Source organism: Rhamphochromis longiceps, linkage group LG11, assembly GCF_057381845.1.
Source record: "Rhamphochromis longiceps isolate RC_006_pf linkage group LG11, R_longiceps_female_GT1.1, whole genome shotgun sequence".
Lineage (NCBI taxonomy): Eukaryota > Metazoa > Chordata > Actinopteri > Cichliformes > Cichlidae > Rhamphochromis > Rhamphochromis longiceps.
In genome coordinates this window covers 183303-210982 of record NC_140567.1, presented here as the reverse complement: position 1 = coordinate 210982, position 27680 = coordinate 183303, and the positions used below count along the sequence as shown (strand labels likewise).

Below are 27680 nucleotides of genomic sequence, written 5' to 3'. Positions count from 1 at the left end.
TTCCGTAACATTGATTCATTAATGTTGAATTCTGTCGCAGCTGCTCTATTCAGATGTTGTTGCAGTATATTAATAACTAACCTCGTATTGTGGATGAATAATCTCAGTTGTTCTCCTGACTGAAGTTTGGCCCGTGTACAGCATCCTGCTATGTGACTGCATTTGTCCCTAACCACCAGAATCCCTCACGTTAACTTTTATCGAGTGGAAAAAAAGTTAGCGTTCATCCTCCGGCTTCACTGTGCTAATGTTATGCTAACATAGCTGTGTCGCTAGCAATCACGTAGCACAACATTATATACCAGGTAGTCCAACTTCAGTAACCCTGCAAACGCCACTGCTGTTTAGTTTTCTGGTTAACTATTGATCAAATTAATATCACAAAAGGTGCAGCAGCTGACCTTTGACCTGTGAGCTTCAGACTCCGATGGTGTGAAGTGTTTAATCTGACGCAGTCTGCAGACACAGAGGACTGCTGACGGAGAAGAAGCGGAGGATTTTCTCTGTTTCTACACAGACCTGGTCCAGGCAGCAGAGAGCTGCAGAGTGAAGACGTTCATGAGAAGAAGCTGAGTAAGTTCAACATCCTCTTTGAATCCTGGATCAGGAAGTGAATATTTGGTGTTTAAATAAGGTTTCTGTCTTTGACTCAGTCTGCTGTCACTTTTTTAGAGAGAAAAGGAGATTTTAGATTAACTGGTGTTCCTGCTGCTCTAGCATTAAAGCATAGTATAGGTGACCGCGCTGATGCCTGTTTATAATTTCACCAATGCTAATAAACTGTTGGCTAAATTTTCTTGTTTTCAGATGTAAACAGAGGTGAGAGGAGCAGATAATAAGGATTAAATATTATGCTGAATAACTAAATTCTGCTAGTCTGTGACGTAACTCCCAGCAGCATCGCCTCATTTCCTTGACCTTTAACATGACTTAGCTTAGCTAGCAGAGCAGCTATCTCTGCTGTCTGTCATGTGGCCGAGTCAAGTTTGTGTAGTAGACTTGTTAGCATAGCTAGCAGGCTGAAAGAGGCAAGCAAACTGTGTGAACACTTTGTAAGAGGTGAGCAGTGAAAAGAAGTATAAGGAGCTCCTCCAAATGCTGATAATGCACTTAACCTGAATTTACTGCTTGTTACATTATATGTGATGTTCAGTCGAAAACAATTACTTAAATTAACATTATTATTAGTAGTAGTATTAGTATTATTATTTGTTTATTATTCATAACATGGCTCCCTACTGTAGTGGTTTGAACAATTGATCTGTGGTTATTGTGTCCCTGCAAATTCAACAATGCGCCTCAATGCAAAGCATCAAGCAAATATTTTTATTATCAAGTCATTCGACCTACTGGTTGAATCACCGTAGCTCTGACAGTGAAGCACACTTGTTTTTATTGGTAGTCACCAGCAATGTTCCCTCTAAGGTGCGCACATGCGCATTTGCGCACTGTTGGCGCGGTCTCTGCGCAGAGAAAATCTGTGTTGCGCACACAAAAAGAATTCTAACCTGAACTGAAATTAAAGTAAATATGTGCCGGTGTTTTAGCTAGCAAAGCGGCTGATGTGAAGTGAAGCCACGTTAATGACAACGTGTACAACCATTGGAGATGTGAGCAGGACAGACGGAACAACTGACAGACAAAGTGTGGACTTTATACCAGTTTTTAAATTGTGTTGATCGGCCACATAAAACCAGAGTTATGATAAAATATCTGCAATGTTTGGTTTTCTTCCTGAATACTGTCGTTGTTTATATTTACTGCGGGAAGAAACGGTAAAAACGGCGTTTTATAAGGAAAACACTCAAAAGCCTGTGAGCAAAAAACACACCAAAAATCCCCACCCTTTCCTATTGGTCGAAAAATGTACCACGTCGACCAATCAAAATATGGCATTTAGTTGTTAAGAAACGGAGTGATGGCGGTGTTTTGAGATGCGAGAGATTTGAGACGTTTAGCCTGTTTGGAGTCTCAAGTTAGTGTGTTGTCTTGTGTAGTCAGTGTGTAGTGTAGTCAATAGTTTTGTTGTGTGTGTCAGAACAATGAGGCGGCTGCTGAGTGTTACAGATGTTACAGCAGTGACACATCTGCTGCTGTCAGGCCTGCAGGTATCAGGCTGTTGTTCTCCTTCATCTCATAGTGGACAGGAATTATTTTTTGGAGCGGCACAAATAATTTGTGTGGCATCAGATTTGATGCAGAACAGCTGATTGTTCTGTAAATAGTTTGAAATGTTTATTTAAAATAATTGCCTTGGCTGCATTTTTAGGTAAACAGCTGCAAAAAACTTTGTTGTTTGCAAAACTCAGTTACTTTTTTGAAGAAGTAACTATATAATTAACTGCCCAACATTGGTCATTATTTACTGTATGTTGCAGACAGAGTTACAGACTCTCTCCCAGACCACAGACTCATACTACAAGTCAGAGCTTTATAAAAAAAAAGAAAGTTGTGTTTTCAAAATTGGAGTTCAAGTTATTTTTCCTTCCAATAGTGTTAACATGCTACACAGGTCATGAACAAGATTGTTTTTTTTAACTTTCATTGTAAGTGGGCTAAAGCAGTTATTTAAAAGTAGTCTAACAGAAATGTAAATGCTGTAAATTGATTATTTTAATAAACATGTAACTTGGATGGATTCAACGCTGGCGTGACCACAGTGCACACGTCTAATGTCGCTCACAGTGGATCGCTCAGGGAGTTTGTGTGTTCAGACACATGAAACATTAGAGGGAACATTGCTTGTAAGTGCAAGCTTTAAACTCTCATGGATGAGTAAAACTCATTAGAAACACTGGCGAGCAGTGAGTGAATAACAGGTCTGACAGCAGCAGCAGGGACGGTGCTGTCATAGTTTAACGTGGAGTCTGTCTGCACTCAAACAGTGAAGAGCAAAGAAAAGAACTTTAATGGTTCTGGGTCCCTTTGACCCAACACTGTGGGTTTCTTGTATTATGGTTTATGTTCTGGTTCATTTACAGTCTTATTTATGCTGCTTTGAGTTTCTTATACTTCCTGTTTAGTTCCTTGATCATTAGATTCCCTCTGTGCCTCTGTGTGTCTCTGTGTGTGTCTGTGTGTGTCTGTGTCTGTGTGTGTTTGTGTGAGGCCTGGTGCTCCATTCTATATTTCCTCAGCCTGTCATGTCTTGTCTCCTCTTTCCCTCGCTCACTCTCGTCTGCCTTTTGTGGGATTATAATATTATTTTACGCCATGTTAGACCCCTAATTAAAGATTGTGAATTATTATGTAGTCTTAGTTTGCATTATTCTCCTGAGTTAGAAGAAGGTGGTAACTATTGCATTTGTTAAACTGATTTGCATTACATTAGACTGCTGATTTATTGTGGATGAATGATATTGTTTTATGATGTTATAAGAAATACTGTTTGCAGAAAGTCATCGCCTTATTTGTCTGATTAGAAAAGAACATGCTGGAGTTTTCTGCCCCATCTCAGCAGGAGCAGATAAACAGGGAGCCAAGGTCGTAGCTTAGGCGCTGTGTGAGAGAAAGCATGTGAATGTTTAGGCTTTTATGATTAGGTGGGGGCCACTAGAGGCTATAAGAGTTTGATCAATGCTCCACCATTTTGAGATCTGAGGCTGTCTGCATACGGTGTCCATCTCCCACGCGTGTGATCATTAAAATCATCGTTTGACCCAGTGTGGTTATTGTGGTTTTTCCTCTTGTATCCGTCCCCAATATTTGAATCCATAACACTTTCCTCCACTCCTCTGACAAGCTCACGTGTCAGTGTTGCGTTCCTTTGTTTGTTGTTTTATTGTGAAAGTCTTGCATTCTTTGTTCAGTGTGTTTCATTTTTCCTGTGAAGATTCTTAGTCATCCAGGTCATCGTAGTTTAAGGAGCTTGGAAAGAAAAGCATCTGGACTTCTGTAAGTTGCTTGAAGATGTTTCGCCGTTATATTCGGGTCCTACCCTGTCTGCATTACGCAGCCAGTTCAAGACCAACATTTTTCTAGTTTCCCAAACAGTGAATCAGTGTGTGTGCAGTTCTCTGCAAACTCAGCTAACTAACTAAACTAACAGTTCTTACAGACACGAGTTAAAAAGCTGCTTTTAGTTTGTGATCAGAGTCCAGGACTGAGAGCAGCAGCAGAGCTGATGGATGATGAATTAGGGGCGACCGTGGCTCAGGGGGTTGGGAAGCGTATCTGTAACCGGAAGGTCGCTGGTTCGATCCCTGGCTCTCTGTCCTGGTCGTTGTGTCCTTGGGCAAGACACTTCACCCTACCGCCTACTGGTGTTGGCCAGAGGGGCCGATGGTGTGATATGGCAGCCTGGCTTCTGTCAGTCTGTCCCAGGGCAGCTGTGGCTACAACTGTAGCTGCCTCCACCAGTGTGTGAATGTGAGAGTGAATGAATAGTGGCATTGTAAAGCGCTTTGGGTGCCTTGAAAAGCGCTATATAAATCCAATCCATTATTATTATTATTACTGGATGGAAGAAGCTTCTCTTTAGCAGTGAATCAGTGTGTGTGCAGTTCTCTGCAAACTCAGCAGGAAGAATTAGTGTGAAGCTTTAACTCTGCTGATCCTCTTTGAATCCTCGATCAGCTGAAAGGTTTAAAATGTTGTTCACACGTGTTGGACTGACTGAAGCTTCCAGTCACAGTGAATCAGTGTGTGTCAGTGAATGCATCGTGTGTGCTTCAGGCTCCATCTAGTGGACTGATAGCAGAGCAGCTGATGGCAGCTTCCTCTGCCTCACACTGCTGTCTGACTGCATCCAGCTGACACTGAGATGAAGCAGGAAAGAAGCAGCTGATATTTGGACAGCACACATGATGAAAGGAGGATTTCAGTCGATGTGCACATGAATGATTTGTGTTTCCTCTGCAGGTAGAAAGTGTGTGTGAGCTGATGTGAATTGAGCAGCATGGATCAGTGTGAGGACAGAGAGGAGGGAGTCCCTCCCTCTAAAAGCACTCTGTGTGGGGAACATGAGAGCCAGACCAAAGCTCAGAGGTGAGATGACCATCTCTAACTGTCCATGACTCTTCTCCATGTCACAGCTCAGCACTCACATCACTGCTCCATCATTATTCACAGGAACCAGCCTGGACCTCCACCCAGCTCTGTGTCCTTACAGAGTGACGCGTCTAAAGATCGTCTCATTCATTTTAAATCCCAGCCTGTGTCTGCTGCAGAGAGGTGAGCTGTTAGCAACATGAACTCTTTGATTAAACTGCTTGATGTTGTTGGATATAAACTGCAAACACGTCGTTCCCTCAGTCCCATTTAAACTGTCTTTTAAAACAAGCCTTTGGTTTCTAAACAACTGAAAACCCACTTCAGCAAACAGGAAGTGATCAGAGCGTCCGTCCACTTCCTGTCAGGCCCTGCAAACATTTCATATTGAAGAAAAGTCGTTGATATCTCACATTTTTACTCCACCACATTCAACCATTTTGACATTTTACAGCATGAAACTCTTGTCACATGACTCCTGTTATGTTATAGAGTCATGTGACCACCAGGGAGGGATTTGTATGGATGAAACACATTCAAATCAATCTGATTCATCAATGGAAACATTTTTGGTGTAAATGCAGCAACACTGAAAACGCTGAAGATAAAAACACAACAGATGAAATATGAACAAATCAAGGCTTTGAATACACGTGTGTGTGTTTGAGACACAGAGATAAATGGATTGTGTGTCTGTCCTATTGCTGCATGAGGGTTTTATTGTAGATTTTGTGCGTGTACACTTTTGACCAGGAAGGTGTTGAAAGGGCGTAAAACAGTTGGAGGCACCAGAGTGAACACTAGTGCTGTCAGTAGATTAAAACATGACTAATTAATGACACAATCTTCTGTCATTAATCCTGATTAATCACAATTACTTGATCAATAGCTGCAGTTACATTTTTCCAACTTTATATTTAAGCCTGTAACAGACGTTTACACCATATAATGAAGTCAATGCAGAATAAACACAAAGAATGTTAAACGCTTCAATTCAAAGAGACTTTGAATAGTTTTCAGTCTTTAACTCAGCTTCTCTGCTGTAAATACAACTTTGTAACAAACATATATACTAAAAGCTAAGTGTGCACTAATATATAATAATATATAATCTATATTACTATGGAACGCCAGGACTGCCATAATGAATTAATTAAATACACCATTAAATAATTAGTTAAATGTGTCAATAATTAATTAAAATTGGAATTAATTAATTAAATAAATAGTTATGACACATGTAATAAATTAATTATTGACACATTTAATTAATTATTTAATGATATATTTATTTATTTCATTTTGGCAGTCCTGGCGCCTGGCTCTCATCATGAAATAATTGTATCTGTCAGCCTCACCCATCAAACTCAGGGGGCGGGGTTAACGCTGCCCATGCAGCTTCTCTAACATTTGATTGGTTGCCGTGCAAAGTAAGTCAAAACAGGTCGATCCTAGATAATCGATTGCTTGCGTAGACTTGGGGCAGCCAGGTATCCCAGAATGCAGATCAAATCACAGGCAGCAATGGTGGTGGTGTAGTTTCAAAATACCCCGTTTTTCTGTCACCAACTACACTTTTAACAGTGTTTTAGCCGCGAGTGTCGCGCCGTATGTCTGGTCAGGTTGTCAACATAGAACATGTTTGCAAAAGTGCTCAGATGTTTTCAGAGATTTCACTAGCTCTGCTAACAATTAGCATGCAGAGTGCACCCAGGGGTCACGTTAACCGGTTTGTTTACATATTCCACTCTCCGTGTTCCACATGTTGCATTCGCAGATTCTCATTTTCACCGAACGATCGTCTCTTTCCGCCTGGTCTTGTGTCTCTGTGCTTCTGTAACATAAAGAACGAGCTGACATTTTTCTCACGAAACCAGCGATCAGCTCAACAGACCCTCAGTTTACCTGCATGCATCCTCCTCCTCATCTGTCAGCTGTTTAACACCTGCTGCTAATTCAAGAAACACGCCTAGTTACCTGGTGATAGTCACAGTTTAACTGGGCAGCCGGTGCTCGATATAAAGCAATGTCAGCGCATTTTTCTGCACAAGATAAGTAAATATAGTGTTTTCCCCAAGCGCAGAGTTGCTGGAGCTTGTTTCCTTACAGAGCACTTTATAGGCGAAGCAGCTTCATCAGCGGCTGATGTCCAATCACCGGCACACAGCTTTGAAACCTCAGCTGAGTTTTAGCTCTCAGTGGTTAAACGCTGGACTTCATTCACTCAGGTTCTGTCTGTCGGGTCACGTTTACTTCGCTGTTTTATTTACAACTGAGCAAATCGGTTTGGCTGAGGTTAAAGTTACGTTTCATAACTGCATAGTTTCACAGACGTTTAATGGTTCACTGGCACATGTGTTAGACTGAACTATCATCTAAATATCATCTGTTTTTTAATAGTTATTCAACTGTATTCTAAGCACCAGCTGTCTGTTAGAATGTGATTTTTTTTCTCTCTCTGTTGGCAGAGGTATAAAAATGCGCAGGAAAATCTGACGTGCATGGCAAACTTCACCGACGATATTTAGGGAGGAATAAACACACATCAAACATAAATGAACCATTTGCCTGTCTCCATAATTGAGAGCATTTTCTCTTCTTAAGTCAACACTCTCTCTCTCTCTTTTTTTTTTTTTTTTTTTGCTTTTTCGGTCATGTTATGTTTACCTGTCAAAGGCTTGTTACAAACTATGAAACACATGGTGCAGACTTCTGGATGTTAGAAGAAAACTAATACTGCTCATGAATGAGACTAAAGGCAGGAAGGTGTCCTTTAAAACTAAACATGTTAATAGGACCTCCCTATTTATATCATAGTTTATGATATAGCACGTGTATTTCAGTAATAGCCTGCTGATTTCAGTGTGGTGGTGAACAGTCGCACAGCTCACGTAGGCGTTATCTGTGAAACTCCTTAACTATAATTTATAAAGTTAACTTCAGTTAACCATTCAGACAGTTCTTTTGCAATGACAAACATAAACACCCATGCTGGTGTAGGTTTCCTCAGTGCCAGCTGTTAACATTATAGCTGCTTATGCAGTAACCATGGTAACCACGGACTCTGAGGGGCTGGATCGACGGAGGTCAGACAACAATTTTACATGTATGATCTTAAAACAGGACACAGCCACTATACGTGCTGGCCTCATATCAAATGTGAAGGCAGACTGAGTCTATGTTTGACGTTTTTTATATCTAATCTTCCTTTTCAAACATTTAAACCGCAGCAAGTCTGCAGCTGAGGGAATACAAACTCAAATTGTCGGAACAGGTTTGCTCGTTTCTTGGATTCATTTGGTGATTTATTAAATCTATAACTGTTATTCTAACCTGCTGCTGAGTCTCTTACACTTTTCTTTATGCTATATATTTTCATGTCTCTGGAATAGTTGGCAGTTAGATAGTCAGCTGGGAAACTGTGTTAAGTCATGGAGCTGAGGATATCGTGGATATGCTGACCTCGCTCCGTGGTGTACAGGGCCGTTTACCCTCATGATTAATATTCGCAATAAAAATATTAGCCGAACATCATGAAGTCTGTATGTGTTTCATAGTGTCGAACAACCTTTGTACAGTTAAAGCCAGCAGTTACTACATGACAGAAACACCAACGTTATCTCTTTTATGCATTTATACACAGGTCACGCTGATTACTGAACAAAAACCCAAAGATCAGATGTTAAACAGATTTATTTGCTCTCTCTCCTCCTTAAACATGTTTTTAATGTTAGTTATAATTCAGAATTGGCAACTGAAACACGTAGGACACATACGAACATCAGGAAATAAAACACCGATAAATATAACCTCAGTAAAAGAAGTCAGCGGGGGTTACTACAGCTGTGTACTGGGGCCTGCGCTTTCTCGGTGGGATTGCTTGCGAGGCGAGCGGGTCTATCCCACGCTTTGCCGTGAGACAGGGCAGACATTTCCGAAATCATCGAAGCACTTGTGCAAAGAGGCTGTATCTTGACAAACCGACCAGACACATGAAGATTAAACCACTACATTCTCGGCTAAAAAAATATTAAAACGGTATTTGGTGACACACAAACAGGGTTTTTCAAAGCTCAGTTCTGTTAGCTTCCACATGCCGGTTGTTGTGTGCTAGAAACAATGGCCACCAGGCCAAAGCAATGGTTTTGACTCGATCAGCGTTAACCCCGCCCCCTGAGTTTGATGGGTGAGGCTGACAGATAAAATTATTTCATGATGAGAGCCAGGCGCCAGGACTGCCAAAATGAAATAAATAAATATATCATTAAATAATTAATTAAATGTGTCAATAATTAATTAAAATGTGAAATACATAATTAATTAATTAAACGTGTCAATAATTAATTAAATGTGAAAGACATAAATAATTAATTAAATGTGTCAATAATTAATTAAAATGTGAAATACATAAATAAATAAATTAAATGTGTCAATAATTAATTAAAATGTGAAAAACATAAATAATTAATTAAATGTGTCAATTAATTAAAATCTGAGCACCTTTTTAATACTCAAACTTTCCATCGAGAGGTCAGTGTGTGTTTATCATCTTCCATATTGAGCTGATTGGTTCAGCTTCCGTCACTAACAGATGTGCTGCACATCTGCACGTGTGCAAAGGTAACTCTACTTGGACAAACTGCCCGAAGTGCGTTGATAGAAACATTTCAGGGATTTTGAGTCGTTCTGCATCCAGATGTGTCGTGTTAAAGGTTTTTATCATGTTAATCATGATAACAGATGAACCCCTAACCCTAACCCTACATGTTAATGTTGACAGCACTGGTAAATCCTTTTTAATGTTCTTCTGTCAGATCATTGATTAGACTCGACTCCAAACACGAGACTCAGAAAACTCAAATGAAAACTCAAATCAAACCAATGAGAAAAGGACTTCTCGTGTTAGAATGAAAACATGTGGAAGTGGTCAGGTTTCAAACACTCGATGAATCTACTGCACAGTTACATTCAGGGACCTTTGGCCTCCTGAGAGCATTAGTTGATGGTTCATCACAGTTTTATCTTCCAGTGAGTGAATTTATCAGTTTGATGAAGTCTCAAAGTTTCCTCTGAGCTTCTGCAACATCATCACTTCCATCACTGGTGAAAGAAAGTTCATAGAACACTTGACAGACTTGATTCAGATGAAGTTATTTGAGCAGAAACTCCTGGATCTTTATCCTGTGTGGATCTAATCCTTCATGGTTCCTCCACAGAGTGGACCAGCAGAGCTCAGAGGTTCCCAGTGGTCAGTCTGCCCAGCAGCATCAAACACAGCTGGACTCCATATTTATGGTCTGTACATGTACAACAACTAGTGTTACATCTGTTCTGTTCACAGTCATCTCCATGCTGCTCTTTGTAGACCAGTGGATCGTCAGTGTGTCCAACATGGATCTGATGTTTGGCTCCATGATTTCACTCTGATTGGCTCATTCATAAATATTCTGTTCCAGCTGCTGGAGGACAACATCATCACTTTTGTGAAGAACGAGCTGAAGAAGATCCAGAAGGTTCTGAGTCCAGATTACCCAGAATGCTTAGAGAGTCAGAGGAGCAGCAGCAGAGAGGCATTTGTGAAGATTGCAGTGGACTTCCTGAGGAGAATGAAGCAGGAGGAGCTGGCTGACCGTCTGCAGAGACGTAAGAGGATTTATCTAAAGATTTAAGCTGCTGGATAAATGAACATTTTCCAGAGATGGAAGATGGAGCGACATGTTTTAAAGATTAGTTCTTTTTGGAATTGAATGTTTATTTTTCTTCTCATTCAGAACTTCCAGCTGCAGTTTGTCATCGTAACCTTAAATCCACCCTGAAGAAGAAGTTCCAGTGTGTGTTTGAGGGCATCGCTAAAGCAGGAAACCCAACCCTTCTGAATCAGATCTACACAGAGCTCTACATCACAGAGGGAGGGACTGCAGAGGTCAATGATGAACATGAGGTCAGACAGATTGAAACAGCATCCAGGAAACCAGACAGACCAGAAACAACCATCAGACAAGAAGACATCTTTAAAGCCTCACCTGGAAGAGATGAACCAATCAGAACAGTGCTGACAAAGGGAGTGGCTGGCATTGGGAAAACAGTCTTAACACAGAAATACACCCTGGACTGGGCTGAAGGCAAAGCCAACCAGGACATCCAGTTCATATTTCCATTCACTTTCAGAGAGCTGAATGTGCTGAAAGAGGCAAAGTTCAGCTTGGTGGGACTTGTTCATCACTTCTTTACTGAAACCAAAGAAGCAGGAATCTGCAGCTTTGAAGACTTCCAGGTTGTGTTCATCTTTGATGGTCTGGATGAGTGTCGACTTCCTCTGGACTTCCACAAAACTACAATCCTAACTGACCCTAGAAAGTCCACCTCAGTGGATGTGCTGCTGATAAACCTCATCAGGGGGAAACTGCTTCCCTCTGCTCACCTCTGGATAACCACACGACCTGCAGCAGCCAATCAGATCCCTCCTGACTGTGTTCACATGGTGACAGAGGTCAGAGGGTTCACTGACCCACAGAAGGAGGAGTACTTCAGGAAGAGATTCAGAGATGAGGAGCAGGCCAGCAGGATCATCTCCCACATCAAGACATCTCGAAGCCTCCACATCATGTGCCACATCCCAGTCTTCTGCTGGATCACTGCTACAGTTCTGGAGGATGTGCTGAAAACCAGAGAGGGAGGACAGCTGCCCAAGACCCTGACTGAGATGTACATCCACTTCCTGGTGGTTCAGGCCAAAGTGAAGAAGGTCAAGTATGATGGAGGAGCTGAGACAGATCCACACTGGAGTCCAGAGAGCAGGAAGATGATGGAGTCTCTGGGAAAACTGGCTTTTGATCAGCTGCAGAAAGGAAACCTGATCTTCTATGAATCAGACCTGACAGAGTGTGGCATCGATATCAGAGCAGCCTCAGTGTACTCAGGAGTGTTCACACAGATCTTTAAAGAGGAGAGAGGACTGTACCAGGACAAGGTGTTCTGCTTCATCCATCTGAGTGTTCAGGAGTTTCTGGCTGCTCTTCATGTCCATCTGACCTTCATCAACTCTGGAAAAAATCAGCTTGAACAGAAACAAATAACCTCCAAGAGTTTTAGCTTTTTAAACCAAAAAGAATCTCTCCACCAGAGTGCTGTGGACAAGGCCTTACAGAGTCCAAATGGACACCTGGACTTGTTCCTCCGCTTCCTCCTGGGTCTTTCACTGCAGACCAATCAGAGTCTCCTACGAGGTCTGCTGACACAGACAGGAAGTAGCTCACAGACCAATCAGGAAACAGTCCAGTACATCAAGAAGAAGCTCAGTAAGAATCTGTCTGCAGAGAAAAGCATCAATCTGTTCCACTGTCTGAATGAACTGAATGATCGTTCTCTAGTGGAGGAGATCCAACAGTCCCTGAGATCAGGAAGTCTCTCCACAGATAAACTGTCTCCTGCTCAGTGGTCAGCTCTGGTCTTCATCTTACTGTCATCAGAAGAAGATCTGGATGTGTTTGACCTGAAGAAATACTCTGCTTCAGAGGAGGCTCTTCTGAGGCTGCTGCCAGTGGTCAAAGCCTCCAACAAAGCTCTGTAAGTAAATCTGTGATCATGTTTATTTTTAAAATGTTGATTAAAAGTGGTCATAGATTTCTTCCATGACAGATCCATGTCCTAAAACCATGAGCCAGCGTAGTTGTATAGTATAAAAGAAAAAAGGAGAACTTTTGACCACAATATTGTAACTTGAATGAACTTTTGATACAGCCTTCAAACATAAAACTTATGAACAGAATCAGTGACAAAGGGCAGCCCTGGCGGAGCCCATCACCCACCGGACTTATTACTATCCAACTTATTGCCGGCTATGCCAACCAAGCTCTTGCAATGGTTGTAAAAGCATCGAATGGCCCGTAGCAATGGCCATAAAATGTTTCTCAGTTTTATTATTTTCAGTCACATCTGTTTTTGATTGTTAACTGAATATTTTAAAATTCAGGCTTTTTATGTTATACAAAACATCATATTTTCTTATGATGTCTTGTATTGATTCTGAAGGAATAGTTTTCATTAGTATCGCAGATACCAGCCTGAATTTTACTTTATGTCACGGTCTGGCTGGCAGACCATGGGGATGTGTGGGGAAGGAGGACCCAGGCGCGGTGCTCTATGTATAAACAGTGTGTTTATTTACAGTGTGCCACAAAGTAACAATAAATCCCCGTGTTTTCCCAGACTCCCGTGTTGTGTCTCTCCGTGAATAGTCCGTGTCTCTGTGCTCTCCGCTCCCGTGTCAGCACCCCCCGGTGCTCGCTGCTCTCGTGTCTTCCACGCTCCTCCTGCGGGAAACAATAGACACAGCCGTCAGGACACATACAACTGCGGGCATACACACACACACTAACTCAACTAAACAGAAGACTAACGTGGAGTCTCATGCAATGATCCCGCGTCGGTGGGAGCTCCAAGACTCTCTTAAGTAGCTCCCCCGACGAGGCCTGATCAGCAGCAGGTGTGTGGCTTCGGGTGTGGCCAGTCCCCTTGCAGGGCCACACCCTCCAGGCCTGACGCCGCCTATAAACAAGTGCTCAGCCACCCACACACACATATACACAAGCACAGGGAAGGGGGAGCAACACCAAAATACACAACAATAATAATAATATAATACATAACTGCTCAGGGACCCTGGGCCGCTCAGTCCCAGGACCCTGACACTTTGTATTGGATCAGAAAGGAAATCAGTGGCATCACACATCGCTTACAGCAACTTCAGCACCACTTCATTTTAATAAACTGGGGGGAGGTGCACCAAGATTCAGTATGAGATAAAGAATTATTTTAAACTGTAAGGTTGGAGAAATCTGTTGTTGGAAATTGGAAGAACAGGTCATCTTAAAAATCACTGCATTGTAGTTTTATTCAGGCCCCTTCAATCTGTGATCGCTGTTGCTTTGCATTGTAAATGCTGCTATTACAAAAGTCACAAATATTAGTGTATGTGTGTGTTATTGGGTAATAAACCAAAGGAACAGAATCTACCAGCACCTCACTGATTTCTGCTTAAAAACAACAAAAAAGCAATAAAGCTCTGATTTGTTTGGTTGATCTTGTCTCCCTTCCCCCTTGATTTCAGACTGAGTGGCTGTAACCTGTCAGACAGAAGCTGTGAAGCTCTGTCCTCAGTCCTGAGCTCCCAGTCCTCCCGTCTGACAGAGCTGGACCTGGGTAACAACAACCTGCTGGATTCAGGAGTGAAGCTGCTGTCTGCTGGGATAAAGAGTCAATACTGCAAACTGGAAACGCTGAGGTCAGATCAAGCAATATCGATTTTTTTTTCATCAATTAACATCATTTAATCAATTTCATTTGGAAAAAATTAACATTGTGTGTATGTTTTTTTTTTTAATGAATCCATGCAAGTCACAGTAAACTGCCACATTTGACTTTTGTAACATGAGGCAATAAGGATTCCAGCATGTCCTGAAACAGTGTTGAAATACTGTAAATGTAGTAGCTCCTCATGGCACCATGAATATACTTTAACACCAGTGTTTCATGTCTTCTTGTCATCCTTTCTTCAGACTGAGTGGCTGTAACCTGTCAGACAGAAGCTGTGAAGCTCTGTCCTCAGTCCTGAGCTCCCAGTCCTCCCATCTGACAGAGTTGGATCTGGGTAACAACAACCTGCAGGATTCAGGACTGAAGCTTCTGTTTTCTGCAGTGGAGAGTCCAAAGTGTACACTTGGGATTCTCAGGTCAGGATTCAGTCTTTTCTGATGATGATTTTAAAACCTGAGTCAGGTCGATAAATGGCTTACTCATTTACAACAGACATGATTTGTTAAATCACCTTATATATGTGTGCTTAAGTTTTGTGCTGCTCTGGTTTATTGCCCGTGCTGTCTTTCAGTTCAGCTTTGTCCAGCCTCTGGTAGGATTTCTTTTACATGACCTGTGTAAAAACAAAACAGGAAACACATTAAGCTGAAGTAAGATGCACAATTTGAAAAATGGGGCACAAAAAATGTTGCTGCTTTCTGGAAAGTGCGTCTAAGAAGACCCAATGGAGAAAGTGAAGAGAAAAATCAAAGATTAAGAAGAAGAAAATGGCAGAGGAAGTTTCTCTTGGACTGCCTGCAGATGGGGCGAGACTCTAGAAACAGGGATGATTGGAGAAAATGTAAAGAGGCCAGGAGATGAATACTCTGGTGTTCTGGGGATAGTGGGAGTGAGAGGGAGAGATGCCAGTAAATGATTTCAAGGATAAATTTCAGAGAATCAGAGCTAAGAAACCAAAGCAAGTGGGGAACTACAAACATGTGGACAGACTCATAATTAGGCCAAAGACACATTAAAGCAATTATTACAGGTTTAGAAACAGGGATGGATATGAAGGAGCTTAGCATGAATTTGCATTGAGGAAAGAATAGCAACGAGCATCAGAGGAAACAGTTAGGAAAACTAAGAGGATGTACTGGCAGGAATACTGCAGTACTTTAGGAAGATCTACACCAGTTCATAATGTGTGGAGTACAGTAAAGAACATGAATGCAGACAGGAAACAACAGCAGCTGTTGTAAAGTAAATTCAAACTCCTTCATTAAATGCAGCTGGTTGAGTTGAAAACAATGGAGAATGATTGTGTTACGTTGTTTGTTCTCTATAGAAATGGAGCAGAAGGAGTGCATGCAGAGCTGGACGTGGGCTGTATATACATGCGTGTATCTGTGTTGTCTGTGAGCAGAGAAAACAAAGCGCTGGAAATGTCCAGTGTATCATAAGCCAGCCAGTCCTGTTACTGCAATTCACTTCTTCACCAGAAAGTGTCACCATCAGGCTTCAACAGCAGTTTCCAGTATTAATAGTGTTAATGAGCTCTGGGTAGTATGGATGGGAAAATGTAGAGATGCTGGGCAAACAATATGATCAAATCCACAGTGGGAATAATTGAAGTGATGACGGCAGGTGTAGAGAACAAAAATGAATCATGTTGAAATGTTAAATCAGGAAAATCCTGGAGAAGAGGATAGTTCTAATGTTCAGTTTGTAATGTTGAATTCAACACAGCTCTTAAATGCATAAAAATGACTTCACCTGACGTCAGACTGAACAATCGGATTAGCTACTGATATTGATTTAACCCTTTAAGACCTACCATAGAACCAAGTCCGCCAGAGCTTATATTATATTTTTACATGCTGTAGAGCCATTTTTGGGAGCATTTCAAGTTGCTATACATCAATACAACCATTACAGCCTAAATTTTAATAATATGTATGTATTAAGTGCATAGTAATTACATAAATTGCAAAAAAGTGCAATAAACTACAAAAAAATTGAAAATCGTTTTTGTTTTTTTAACATATATTTCTAGTTAGAGAAATTTAAGAGGCTTATCCCTCAAAACTGTAAATACAAAAAAGTTGCACAAAATAGTTTCCCACCACAGAAAATTTATTTTGAGTGGCTTCATAGTTTTATTTTTGAAATACACCAATTTTTATATACTGCAGGAAAAACGAAAATAAATATTATACTGCAACTTTGCAAAATAACAGCATATGCATCAAAATAAACTATTTCCAGCAGTGCAATATGAGTCCTAAGCATATGTGGAAGGAAACTGTAACCTAGGACAAGCTGATGGCATAAGATGTAAGTACAACTCCTCAGGTTTCATATGCAAAAAAAATTATTGCGCTAGCTCACGTGGTTACAGTGCTACCGGGATTTAAAAATAGTTGAGCAAAACGGAGTGTGCCCACTCTGACCAGTTTTAAAGGGTTAAAGCAAGAAAATATGGTATTAGCATTAGCTGCCAATTCCTATTCACCTAAAATTAGCATTACCTGCTAATGGCAGTCTAGTTAGCATTAACTCCGCACTAATGTAATGCTAATTCACATCAAATTATCTTTAGCTTTAGCATTAGCTGATAGCTTCAGCCTACCTAGCACTAGCTGCTCACATTGTTAAAAGGGAAGAGAATACGATATTAGCATTAGCTTGTAATAATTATTCACCCCTAATTAGAATTAGTTATTAAAACCAGCTGTAAGGTTTATATTGTTGATTGTCATTTATGCTTAGAAATATTTACTCATATATGCTTAGAGTTGTATAATCGATTGCATGATGATAGAGGTTTGATCCTTAGTAGTCTGTAAAGACTGTGTGTGCCTTCCAGAGTGCTCTGGCATGCACACACCACTTGGGGCCATGAGAGAGGTCGTACCCTCTCTTACTGGTTTATGGTGTAGGACAGGGGTCTCAAACTCAATTTAGCTGGGGGCCGCTGCAGGCAGAGTCCGGGTGAGGCTGGGCCGCATTAGGTTTTCCACAAGAAAGGCATAGTTAAAAAGTTCCTATCTTCTCAAATCTCTTTATTTTTATTTTTTAACACAAAATATGAAAAATAAATAAACAAATTAAGAGTTAATAAGAAAATAAATCAATCTGTAATACATAAATAAAATAATAATAAGATATTTTTAGTCAGTGAACTTGTGTTTCTTTCAGTCTTCTATATCTGCTGTATTTAGATTGAAATGTCTGTATTAACAGTTCTATAACCTTCTTCTGAACATGAATGGAACACTGTAGAAAATGAACTGTTCTTCTGAACATGAATGGAACACTGTAGAAAATGAACTGTTCTTCTGAACATGGCTTCTCTTGCCTACTCCTTGCTGCTAGAGACCTGGCAGCGTTTCCTCTCGCATAGCCGAGCCTGATTTGGCCTGAGGGAGGAAGCAGTTGCGACCCTCAGTATGTCTTGAAGATGATCATCCGTAAGTCTGGACCTGTACTTGGACTTTGTGGCGGAGGCGTGGCCCCGGGCGCAGCTGCAGGGGAGGAGTGCAGCAGAAGGCTCAACAGGGCGGCGCTGCGAGGCCGGTAAGAACAGCTGATGGTGTTTATGTACTGATGATGGTCTCCCTCCGCTGTGTTTATAGTGAGACGGGGAGGGGCGGCCAGAGGGGAGATCAGCTGGGCTCGTGAGCTGTCAGACTGTACGACTGAGTCAGCTGTCAAAACTCAACACTCAAAGCTTCAATAAATGTGGAAGTTGGCAGTACATACCTGTGTGTGCGTGTGTCTGTGCCTGGTGTATTCCACAAGTGGTGCCGAAACCCAGGAAAGTGCCGGTGGGGGAATGTCCGACCCACAGGCCGCGCCACCCGCCCAGCCTCTGCAATTCTTGGCGCAGATGCTGGCGGAGATGGCGACGATGAGCCGGGATCAGGCGGCCGACCAGTGTGCCCACCTGGCCGCGCTGCAGGAGCAGACGGACCGACAGACGCAAATTCTGGAACGGCTGGTCGGGGCCGCTGCCACGCCGAAGCCCTCGCCACTGTCGGTGGCGGTGCCCCGGATGGGGGACGGGGACGACCCACAAATTTTTTTGGAGACCTTCCGTGCCACGGCGGAGGCTTGCCAATGGCCGCGGGAGGAGTGGGCTCCGCGGCTGCTCCCCCTGCTGTCTGGGGAGGCACAAACAGCGGCCCTGAGTCTGCCTCCGGCGTCGAGGAGCAGCTTCCCGGACGTGAGCCGGGCGGTGGTGGACAGGCTGGGGCTCACCGCCGAAGACCATCGCCGGCGGTTCCGGGCCTGTCGGCTGGCTACAACGGACCGACCATTCGCCTGGGCCCGGCAGCTGCGCGACGCGGCGGTGCGCTGGCTGCAACCGGGGGCATCGGAGGGCGAGACGAAGCTGGTGGACAAGGTGGTGCTGGAGCAGTTCACGGAGGGGTTGCCAGCGGAGACGGCGAGATGGGTCCGGTGCCACCGGCCCGCAAGCTTGGAGGTAGCGGTGACGCTGGCGGAGGACCACCTTGCCGCTGGAGCAGGGGAACCCGGGGACGCCGGACGGAGGCCGAACAAACAGGCCCCAGTGCCGGCCCCGAGGCGCCGTGTGCCGGCACCAGGGCAGGCCGAGCGGCTGCCGGCGCTGAGCCCCACTAACCCTTTCGCGGCGTTGGTGCCGTCCAGGGGAGCCGAGCCAAGTGGAGCCGCCCCCGAGCCACGGAGAGCAGCACAGACGCCGGGGCCGGAGTGTTGGAAGTGCGGGCAGCCGGGGCACCTGAGGAGGGATTGTCCGCTTATGGAAGTGGGGCAGGTGTTCCGCGTTGCTGGCGCCCCAGCACCCTCCCCCGGTCCAGGAGGGACATACAGTATTCCGGTAAGGACTCGAGGGGGTATACGCCAGGCGTTGGTGGACACGGGCTGCACGCAGACCCTCGTACACCAAAGCTTGGTTCGCCCCGGGGCATTGCTGGAGGCAGAATGGGTGGAGGTGAGGTGTGTGCATGGTGACGTTCACAGGTATCCCATAGTGCCGCTGTTATTAAAGTATAAGGGCAAAATGCATAGAGTAACGGCGGCGGTTAGCCCGCGCCTGTCGCACCCCCTGATTCTGGGTACCAATTGGCCGGGGTTTCATCAGCTACTGGGGCAGTACGCGGGGGTGCGATCACGACCGGAAGCGGGGTGTAGCGTGTGCGCGGCATTCAGCGGTGACGCGGGGTCGTCCGACACCGACTCCGGGGGGGAGGAGCCGGCGGGTCCCTCACGGGACGTCCCGCCGGCCCCGGAAGTGTCCCCCATGGGTGATTTCCCACTGGAGCAGTCTCGTGACGGCACCCTACGCTCAGCCTTTGACCAAGTGATGGCTATTGATGGTCACGTGGTGCGCCCTGAGGCCGCGCAGACCTACCCGCGTTTCGTCTTATTAAACGACCGGTTATATCGAGTGAGTCGTGACACTCAGACCGAGGAAACACACACCCAGTTGTTGGTGCCGCAGGGCCGCCGGGAAACTCTTTTCCAGGCGGCCCACTATAACCCCATGGCAGGGCATATGGGCTACGAGAAAACTCTGGAGCGAATAACGGCCCGATTTTATTGGCCGGGCATCCGAGCGGATGTGCGCCGCTGGTGCGCGTCCTGCCCGGACTGCCAACTTGTTAACCAGCCGGCCATACCGAAGGCGCCGCTGCGCCCTCTCCCCCTCATTGAGGTCCCGTTTGAGCGCATCGGCATGGACCTCATCGGGCCGTTTCACCGGAGTGCACGCGACTACCGCTTTGTGTTAGTCCTGGTGGATTACGCAACGCGGTACCCGGAAGCAGTTCCGCTGCGCACCATCTCTGCAAAGAGTGTGGCGCAGGCACTGTTTCAGGTCATCTCCCGAGTCGGAATCCCGAAAGAGATACTGACTGACCAGGGCACGTCGTTTATGTCTCGTACACTGCGGGAACTGTACGAATTACTGGAGATTAAATCTATTCGGACCAGCGTCTACCACCCTCAGACTGACGGGCTGGTGGAGCGGCTGAATAAGACTTTAAAGTCCATGATTCGGAAGTTCATTAACGAGGATGAACGCAATTGGGATCACTGGCTAGACCCTCTGTTATTCGCAGTGCGGGAGGTGCCCCAGGCCTCCACGGGATTTTCTCCCTTTGAACTGCTGTTCGGCAGGAGGCCACGTGGGGTGCTCGACCTGATTAAAGAAAACTGGGAGGACGGTCCGAGCCCCGCCAAAAATGAGATTCAGTACGTGTTGGACCTGAGAGCAAAACTCCACACTTTGGGGAGGTTGTCACGGGAGAATTTGCTCCAGGCTCAGCAGCGTCAGCAACGCCTGTATGACAGAGGGGCTAGGCTCAGGCAATTCTCACCGGGAGATAAAGTGCTTGTGTTACTCCCTACTTCCAGCTCGAAGTTGCTCGCCAAGTGGCAAGGACCCTTTGTGGTCACACGGCGAGTCGGGGACGTGGACTATGAGGTCGCTCGGTCGGACAGGGGAGGAGCCACGCAGATTTATCACCTCAATCTCCTCAAACTGTGGCGAGAGGTTGAAACCGCTTCTCTGGTGAGCTTGGTGAAGGAGAGAGATGAGTTGGGGCCTGAGGTGCCAAATTCTATCATTCCCGCCTCCCTCCCTTGTGATGACCATCTCACACAGGCCCAGAGAGCGGATGTTGTCGCGTTGCAACAGCGTTTTGCGGACGTGTTCTCCCCCCTGCCCGGCCGGACGTCCCTCATCGAGCACCATTTCGTGACGCAGCCTGGCGTGACGGTGCGTTCACGGCCCTACAGGCTCCCGGAGCACAAGCGAAAAATCGTGCAGAGGGAATTGGCGGAAATGCTGAGGATGGGAGTAATAGAAGAGTCGCACAGCGCCTGGTGTAGCCCCATCGTTCTGGTGGCGAAGAAGGATGGGTCTATACGGTTCTGTGTCGACTATCGCAGGGTGAACGAAGTGTCACGCTTTGATGCCTACCCCATGCCTCGGGTCGACGAGCTCCTGGACCGGTTAGGCACGGCCCGCTTTTTCACGACACTGGACTTAACCAAGGGCTATTGGCAGATTCCCTTGTCTGCCGAGGCCAGGGAGAAAACGGCCTTCTCCACTCCGTACGGTTTGTACCAGTTCGTGACACTTCCGTTCGGCCTGTTCGGGGCCCCGGCCACTTTCCAGCGTCTCATGGACCGGGTACTGCGTCCGCACGCAGCGTATGCTGCCGCCTACCTGGATGACGTGATCATCCACAGCGACACCTGGGCGGAGCATGTGCTGCGGGTGGCCGCGGTCCTGGAGTCCCTGAGGGGGGCGGGGCTCACGGCCAATCCGAAGAAGTGCGCGGTTGGACGGAGGGAGGTGCAGTATCTGGGGTACCACCTGGGGGGCGGGCAGGTGCGTCCACAGGTGGAGAAGACGGCGGCTATCGCATCCTGCCTGCGCCCCAGGACGAAAAAGGAGGTGAGACGGTTCTTGGGGTTGGCGGGTTACTATCGTCGCTTTGTGCCGGGGTTTGCGCAGCTAACCAGCCCCCTGACCGATCTCACTCGAAAGGGTGCCCCGGATCTGGTCCAGTGGACGGGGCCGTGCCAGGCGGCGTTTGTGCAGGTGAAAAAGGCTCTCTGTGGGGAGCCGCTGCTTCACACTCCTAACTTTTCCCTCCCTTTTGTTCTGCAGACTGACGCCTCGGACAGAGGGCTGGGAGCCGTTTTGTCCCAGCAGGTGAGGGGGGCTGACCGCCCTGTCCTATACATCAGCCGGAAGCTAGCGGAGCGCGAGCGCCGGTACAGCACCGTGGAGAAGGAGTGCCTGGCCATCCGGTGGGCGGTCGGCTCCCTGCGCTATTACCTCCTGGGACGCTCATTCACCCTCTGTTCGGACCACGCCCCGCTGCAGTGGCTCCACCGCATGAAGGATGCCAACGCCCGGATCACCCGGTGGTATCTGGCGTTGCAGCCCTTTAAGTTCAAGGTGATCCATAGGCCGGGGGCGCAGATGGCGGTGGCCGATTTCCTCTCTCGCTCGCGGGGGGGAGTTGGCTCGGCCGGACGGCTCCCCGGCCTCGAACGGGCGGTGGGGGTGTGTGGCGGAGGCGTGGCCCCGGGCGCAGCTGCAGGGGAGGAGTGCAGCAGAAGGCTCAACAGGGCGGCGCTGCGAGGCCGGTAAGAACAGCTGATGGTGTTTATGTACTGATGATGGTCTCCCTCCGCTGTGTTTATAGTGAGACGGGGAGGGGCGGCCAGAGGGGAGATCAGCTGGGCTCGTGAGCTGTCAGACTGTACGACTGAGTCAGCTGTCAAAACTCAACACTCAAAGCTTCAATAAATGTGGAAGTTGGCAGTACATACCTGTGTGTGCGTGTGTCTGTGCCTGGTGTATTCCACAGACTTATTGAAGTTCAAAGTGGAGAAGAGCTTTTGGCACAAGTATGTGCTACCAAAAAGGCACATGGTCCGCTTGAACATTCGGGAAAGCCGAGGGAAACTAGGGCTCAGTTCTCTCAAAGATTGTCCAAGCTTGTCTGCTTTTCCACTCACCTCCCTGAACTTTGTTTTGAGTTCAGAGTTGCACTGCAGCTCAATGAGCTCCATTGGAAGCACAGAAGGGGCATCTTGCACATCAAAGGAGAAGGGGTCCGCAAAAATGTGAAAGGTGGCTCTGTGTGTCTTGAAGTCAGCAAATCTGTGATCAAATTCCTCCTGTAGCCTCAAAATGACATCAACATACTCGTCAGCACTGAATGGTGTGCCTGCATCCACGAGTGCCTTACATGCTGGGAAATGGCAAAGGTTTGTCTGAGAGAGCTGAGCTTTCCAGAGCGCCAGTTTTGTGGAGAATGCTCTCACGTTGTCATAGGCAGCACTGACAAGTTGCCCCTGGCCTTGTAACGTCTTGTTCAGTACATTAAGCTCATGTGTCATATCAACAAGAAAAGCTAAGTCCATGAGCCATTTGGGATCAGTTAGCACAGGAACACTAACTCCATCCTTCTCCATGAAGGCTTCACTTCTGCTCTCAACTCAAAAAGTCTCTTTAATACATTTCCCCTGCTGAGCCAACGTACCTCAGTGAAGTCGAGCACATCCCCATATTCTGACTCCATTTCCTCTAAAAAAGCACAGAACCTTCGGTGCTTTAAGCCCCTGGATCTGATTTGGTTGATGCATTTCACAACAATAGACATCACATTGTCAAACTTCAGGCATTTGCTGCAAAGGACCTGCTGATGGATGATGCAGTGCAGAGCAATGGCCTCCTCCACGCCTTCCTCTTCCAGTTTGTTTTGTGCTACCAGTCCATTTTTCCTCCCTGTCATTGATGGCGCTCCATCTGTTGTTATTCCAACAAACCTCTTCCATGGCAAACCAACATTCTCAATGGCATCACACAGCTTGTAAATATCTGCTGAGCAGTGGTCTGGCCATGCATTGGAATTACTGTGAGCAGCTCCTCCATCACTTCAAAACTGTCATCAACACCACGGACATACATTGGGAGCTGGGCAGTGTCGGTGATGTCTGTGGTCTCATCAAGAGCGACTGAGTATACACTGAAACATTTGGCTTTCTCACACAGTTGGTCATAAATGTCACTTGACAGGTCAGAAATGCGATCTGCTGCGGTGTTGGCAGAAAGGCTGATGTTGCTAAACTGACCTTTCTTTCCCGGACAGACTATATTTGCAGCCTGCAATATGCACTTTTAGACAAATGCACCTTCTGTGAATGGCTTCCCTGCTTTAGCAATCATCTCACTAACCACGTGGCTCCGACTGCTGCATTATTCTCTTTGGTTGCTTTCTTGGAGAAATCTTGCTGCCTCAGTAGATCTGTTTTAAGACTGGCAACCCGGTTCGCTCTCTCGTCTCCCTGGTATTTTGCATCCAGCTCAGCATGTCTAGTTGTGTAATGACGTTTCAAATTGTATTCCTTGTGCAGCGCAACTTTCTCTGTGCAAATAAGACAGGTCGGGGTGCCCCTGTGCTCAACAAAGAAATATTGCATTTCCCACTTTTCCTGAAATTGTCGGTGCTCATCACCAACCTTTCTCTTCACCGCAGGCTTTGAAAAAGACATGTTTGGGGCTATGTGACATTTATAATTCTACTTGGTGTCAATGTCGCATTGAAGTTTCAATCAAGCGTTTAGCCGACGGACGGGGAACGTCTCAACGCGTAGAGAACATCATTTCTGCTTCTTTTTCTTGCAACCGTAGCACGGCGATCGGCAGATAAAAAGCCGGTAGCAGTCTCCTTTGTTTTTACGCTCGATGTTCATGTCTTTCATGACGACACGAACACCGTGGCGTTTGCAGATGGTAGAAAGTGCAGGGATAGCGAGCGCAAAAAAGGCGACTGCTCACGGCACCGGGCTGTTGTTACAGGAGAAAGAAGCGGAAATGACACCGTGACATATAACAAATAACATCAGCTGTTTCTGATGTTAGTTGTTTTGACTGCTTTTACATTATATTGAAATATATGTAATGTTCATGTTTGCTGCAATGCAAACGGAGTGATGCAAATAAAAACATGGAGCCACAAATTACGGTGCGACCCTATAATTAGTCCGGGTTACCGGGGACTGTTGTTGCCGATGAACAGGTGTCGCTATGTGACTGCAGACTAAATTGGGCTGCATTGAGTTCATGACTTTTCTTTTATCCCGCCGCCTACGCATCACTGTGAGAGTTAATATGAGATCTCTCTTTGTGGAAAAATAACTTTAAATCCCACTGACGTGTGTATAAATCTATATACGTATAATGTCCCGCTGGGCAGCAACTTAAAAAAACAACTTTTTTTGAAGTGTTGTGAACGCAGCGCGCTGGGGCGAATGTCGGCGTTTGCCCAATAGAAAGGAGGAAGCCAGCCAGGCACAGGAAAGAAAGAAACACTCCAGGGCAACGCTGCTGGAACTTTGACTCATTGAGAAATGTTTCCCTGCTTGCATCAAGCCCGGCTGGTGTCCCCTGAGATCCAGATCCCACCCTGATTGGTGGGTTAATTCAGCTCCGCCCACAACACTGTAAAGTGTCATACATTATCAAACTAACATTACATTTTCATATTAAGGTGGGGCCAAAAACTATCGTCCTGCGGGCCGCAATTGGCCCGCGGGCCACGAGTTTGAGACCCCTGGTGTAGGAGGACACCTGCTCTGTGTCTGGTTAAGTATAAGAGCCCTTTGTTAGGGGGACCGCTGGACTCTTAGCACCAGCTTTGGGGTCACAGGGTCACATCTGGAACACACACACACACACACACACACACACACACACACACACACACACACACACACACACACACACACACACACACTATGCACAGACTGGTACTCTTTGTTCATACCTGTGTAAGACGTCATAATGAACTTGTGCATATTCATGTAAGCTCAATAAAGAGCAGTGTTACGAGGGAGCAGACGAGAGCGACTGAGGTCAAGTGAAGGAACGGCGCTGTCACAGTTCTCTCCCTCATCAATTGTCTGGTTCCAGCGGTGGGTCTGTGCTAGACGACCCATCACCAGCTTTTTCCACTGGTTACCAGTACGTGGTAGAATCCACTTCCAGATCTGGTTGTCTTTAAATCTGTGAATGGATTGGCTCCATCTTATCTCTCTTTAACAAAAGAATCCAAGTGGAGCCCTCAGGTCTGCAGATAAGCAGCTTCTGACCAGAACTAGACGTAAAAACAGAGGTGAGCTTTATCGATGGCTGCAGCCAAACTCTGGAACAGTCGCCCTTCACATCAGGTCGTCACCAACACTGGACATTTTTAAAAGCCGGTTGGAAACACATTTGTACTCTGTAGCTTTCAATCCTGACCAGTCTTTATAGTCATTACTGTGTATGTTTCCTATTTTCTCTCTACTCTGTGCAGCACTTTGGCTCAAGCTGTTTTTAAATGTGCTGATAAATAAATGTAGATTTCTTTGAATAAAACAGTGGAGCCGAGCTTTGAGCTCAGTGTGTAACAGTGTGTGTGTGAGAGCCATGTAATGTCCATGTGTGCATGCTGACTGTGCTGCTCTGACCCCCCTCCTCCTTTCAGGGTGGAGCCTGCTGGAGTCCGATGGTTGAGACCAGGTCTGAGGAAGTGTAAGTGTGTTTTTAATGGGATTCATGAAAACAAAGCAGCACACATTCAACCATCTTCATCATGTCAGGAGTCATCATCAAAGTGTCAATCAATGAACAGATGATGGATCAATAACTGCAGCTGGATTGTGTTTGTTCTCTCCATCAGATTCCTGTCAACTCACAATCGACACAAACACAGTGAACACAGAGCTCCAACTGTCTGACAACAACAGGAAGGTGACACGTGTGGAGGAGGTTCAGTCATATCCTGATCATCCAGACAGATTTGATGATGTTTATCAGCTGCTGTGTAGAAATGGTCTGACTGGTCGCTGTTACTGGGAGGTCGAGTGGAGAGGAAGCGTTTATATATCAGTGAGTTACAGAAGCATCAGAAGGAAAGGAGGCAGTAATGACTGTGTGTTTGGATACAATGATCAGTCCTGGAGTCTGTACTGCTCTGATGATGGTCCTCGTCGTGTCTGGCACAATAAGATACAAACATCCATCTCCTCCTCCTCCTCCTCCTCTGTCTCTAACAGAGCAGCAGTGTATGTGGACTGTCCTGCTGGCACTCTGTCCTTCTACAGAGTCTCCTCTGACACTCTGATCCACCTCCACACCTTCAACACCACATTCACCCAAACTCTTTATCCTGGGTTTATGGTCTCTCCTGGTTGCTCAGTGTCCCTGTGCTGAGTGGAGTGTAAAGAGTGTCTCCTGTTACAGAAACACTCTGACTGTTGAACAGATAGTTCAGTCTGTACATGTCTGTCTCTTTCACTCACAAACACGTTTTCAGATTCATGGATTCAATCAGTTGATGTTTGAAACTCTTCTAAATGATTCCTTGTAAACTTCTTCCTCTTCAGTCACAAACAAACAGGAAGTGATGTCACATGTGTTCCTGTCCACACAGCAGAATGAGTCTATTGCTGACAGTGATGTACAAACAGAGTGAGCATTTCTGAGGCCCAAAATAAACTGAGTAGTTCACTGAATGAACAATGGACTGTGAGCTCAGTTCCTTCATCATTAGTATGGATTATATATGTATATGTATTATATTAGTATCATATATATCAGGTGCTGCTGCTTTCAGTCATTGTGCAAATGTGCTGTTTGTAAGCTTGTAAAGCTGCAGTCAGCTGAGACTGAAGAAGTCACCTGATCAGTGAGCAAACGTTTCTGAAAACGTCCAGATGAACAGAATCAACCTTTGGGATAATCTGTTACACACATCCATGTTTCACTTACTGCATTATATTTCCTCATTGCTGTGCACACAGGCCTGTGGCTTATAACCAACTCCAAGTTCAGACTCAGA

At 45.6% G+C, this 27680-nt stretch overlaps 2 protein-coding genes and 2 long non-coding RNA genes across 5 annotated transcripts in view; 3 read left to right on the top strand and 1 right to left on the bottom strand.

The window, feature by feature from the left end:
* Positions 1–525, bottom strand: part of LOC146658360 (uncharacterized) — a 34091-nt gene extending 33566 nt beyond the window's left edge. Inside the window, exon 1 of the long non-coding RNA XR_014913692.1 lies at positions 402–525. This is a non-coding gene — a long non-coding RNA (uncharacterized LOC146658360). The remainder of the gene's footprint in view (positions 1–401) is intronic.
* LOC146658350 (uncharacterized) overlaps positions 1–27680 on the top strand; it is a 237701-nt gene that overhangs the window by 106043 nt on the left and 103978 nt on the right. The window lies entirely within an intron of this gene.
* On the top strand, positions 440–27571 carry LOC146658358 (protein NLRC3-like). 2 transcript variants are annotated; one of them, XM_085421958.1, is made up of 10 exons: positions 440–573; positions 4861–4986; positions 5071–5172; positions 10206–10284; positions 10446–10632; positions 10761–12555; positions 14099–14272; positions 14547–14720; positions 26325–26371; positions 26520–27571. In XM_085421958.1, the coding sequence occupies exons 2-10, from the start codon at positions 4898–4900 to the stop codon at positions 27050–27052; spliced, it is 3180 nt and encodes a 1059-aa protein (XP_085278084.1). In that variant the 5' UTR covers positions 440–573; positions 4861–4897; the 3' UTR covers positions 27053–27571. The 2 variants fall into 2 exon arrangements, with proteins under 2 accessions (XP_085278084.1, XP_085278085.1); XM_085421959.1 differs by lacking the exons at positions 440–573; positions 4861–4986 and having other exon boundaries at positions 5116–5172; positions 10558–10632.
* LOC146658359 (uncharacterized) lies at positions 17747–23160 on the top strand. Its single transcript, XM_085424113.1, has 4 exons — positions 17747–17862; positions 18088–19147; positions 21950–22351; positions 22978–23160. Exons 1-4 carry the CDS (start codon positions 17747–17749, stop codon positions 23158–23160), a joined length of 1761 nt encoding a protein of 586 aa, XP_085280239.1.

Coding starts and splice junctions, on each gene's coding strand:
- LOC146658358 (XM_085421958.1), top strand. CDS start 4,898: ATGGATCAGTGTGAGGACAGAGAGGAGGGAGTCCCTCCCTCTAAAAGC. Junction 4,987..5,070: donor AGCCAGACCAAAGCTCAGAG/GTGAGATGACCA, acceptor CATTATTCACAG/GAACCAGCCTGGACCTCCAC. Junction 14,721..26,324: donor TGTACACTTGGGATTCTCAG/GTCAGGATTCAG, acceptor TCCTCCTTTCAG/GGTGGAGCCTGCTGGAGTCC.
- LOC146658359 (XM_085424113.1), top strand. CDS start 17,747: ATGATCATCCGTAAGTCTGGACCTGTACTTGGACTTTGTGGCGGAGGC. Junction 17,863..18,087: donor AGGGCGGCGCTGCGAGGCCG/GTAAGAACAGCT, acceptor GTATTCCACAAG/TGGTGCCGAAACCCAGGAAA. Junction 22,352..22,977: donor GCCTCGAACGGGCGGTGGGG/GTGTGTGGCGGA, acceptor TTCCTCCTGTAG/CCTCAAAATGACATCAACAT.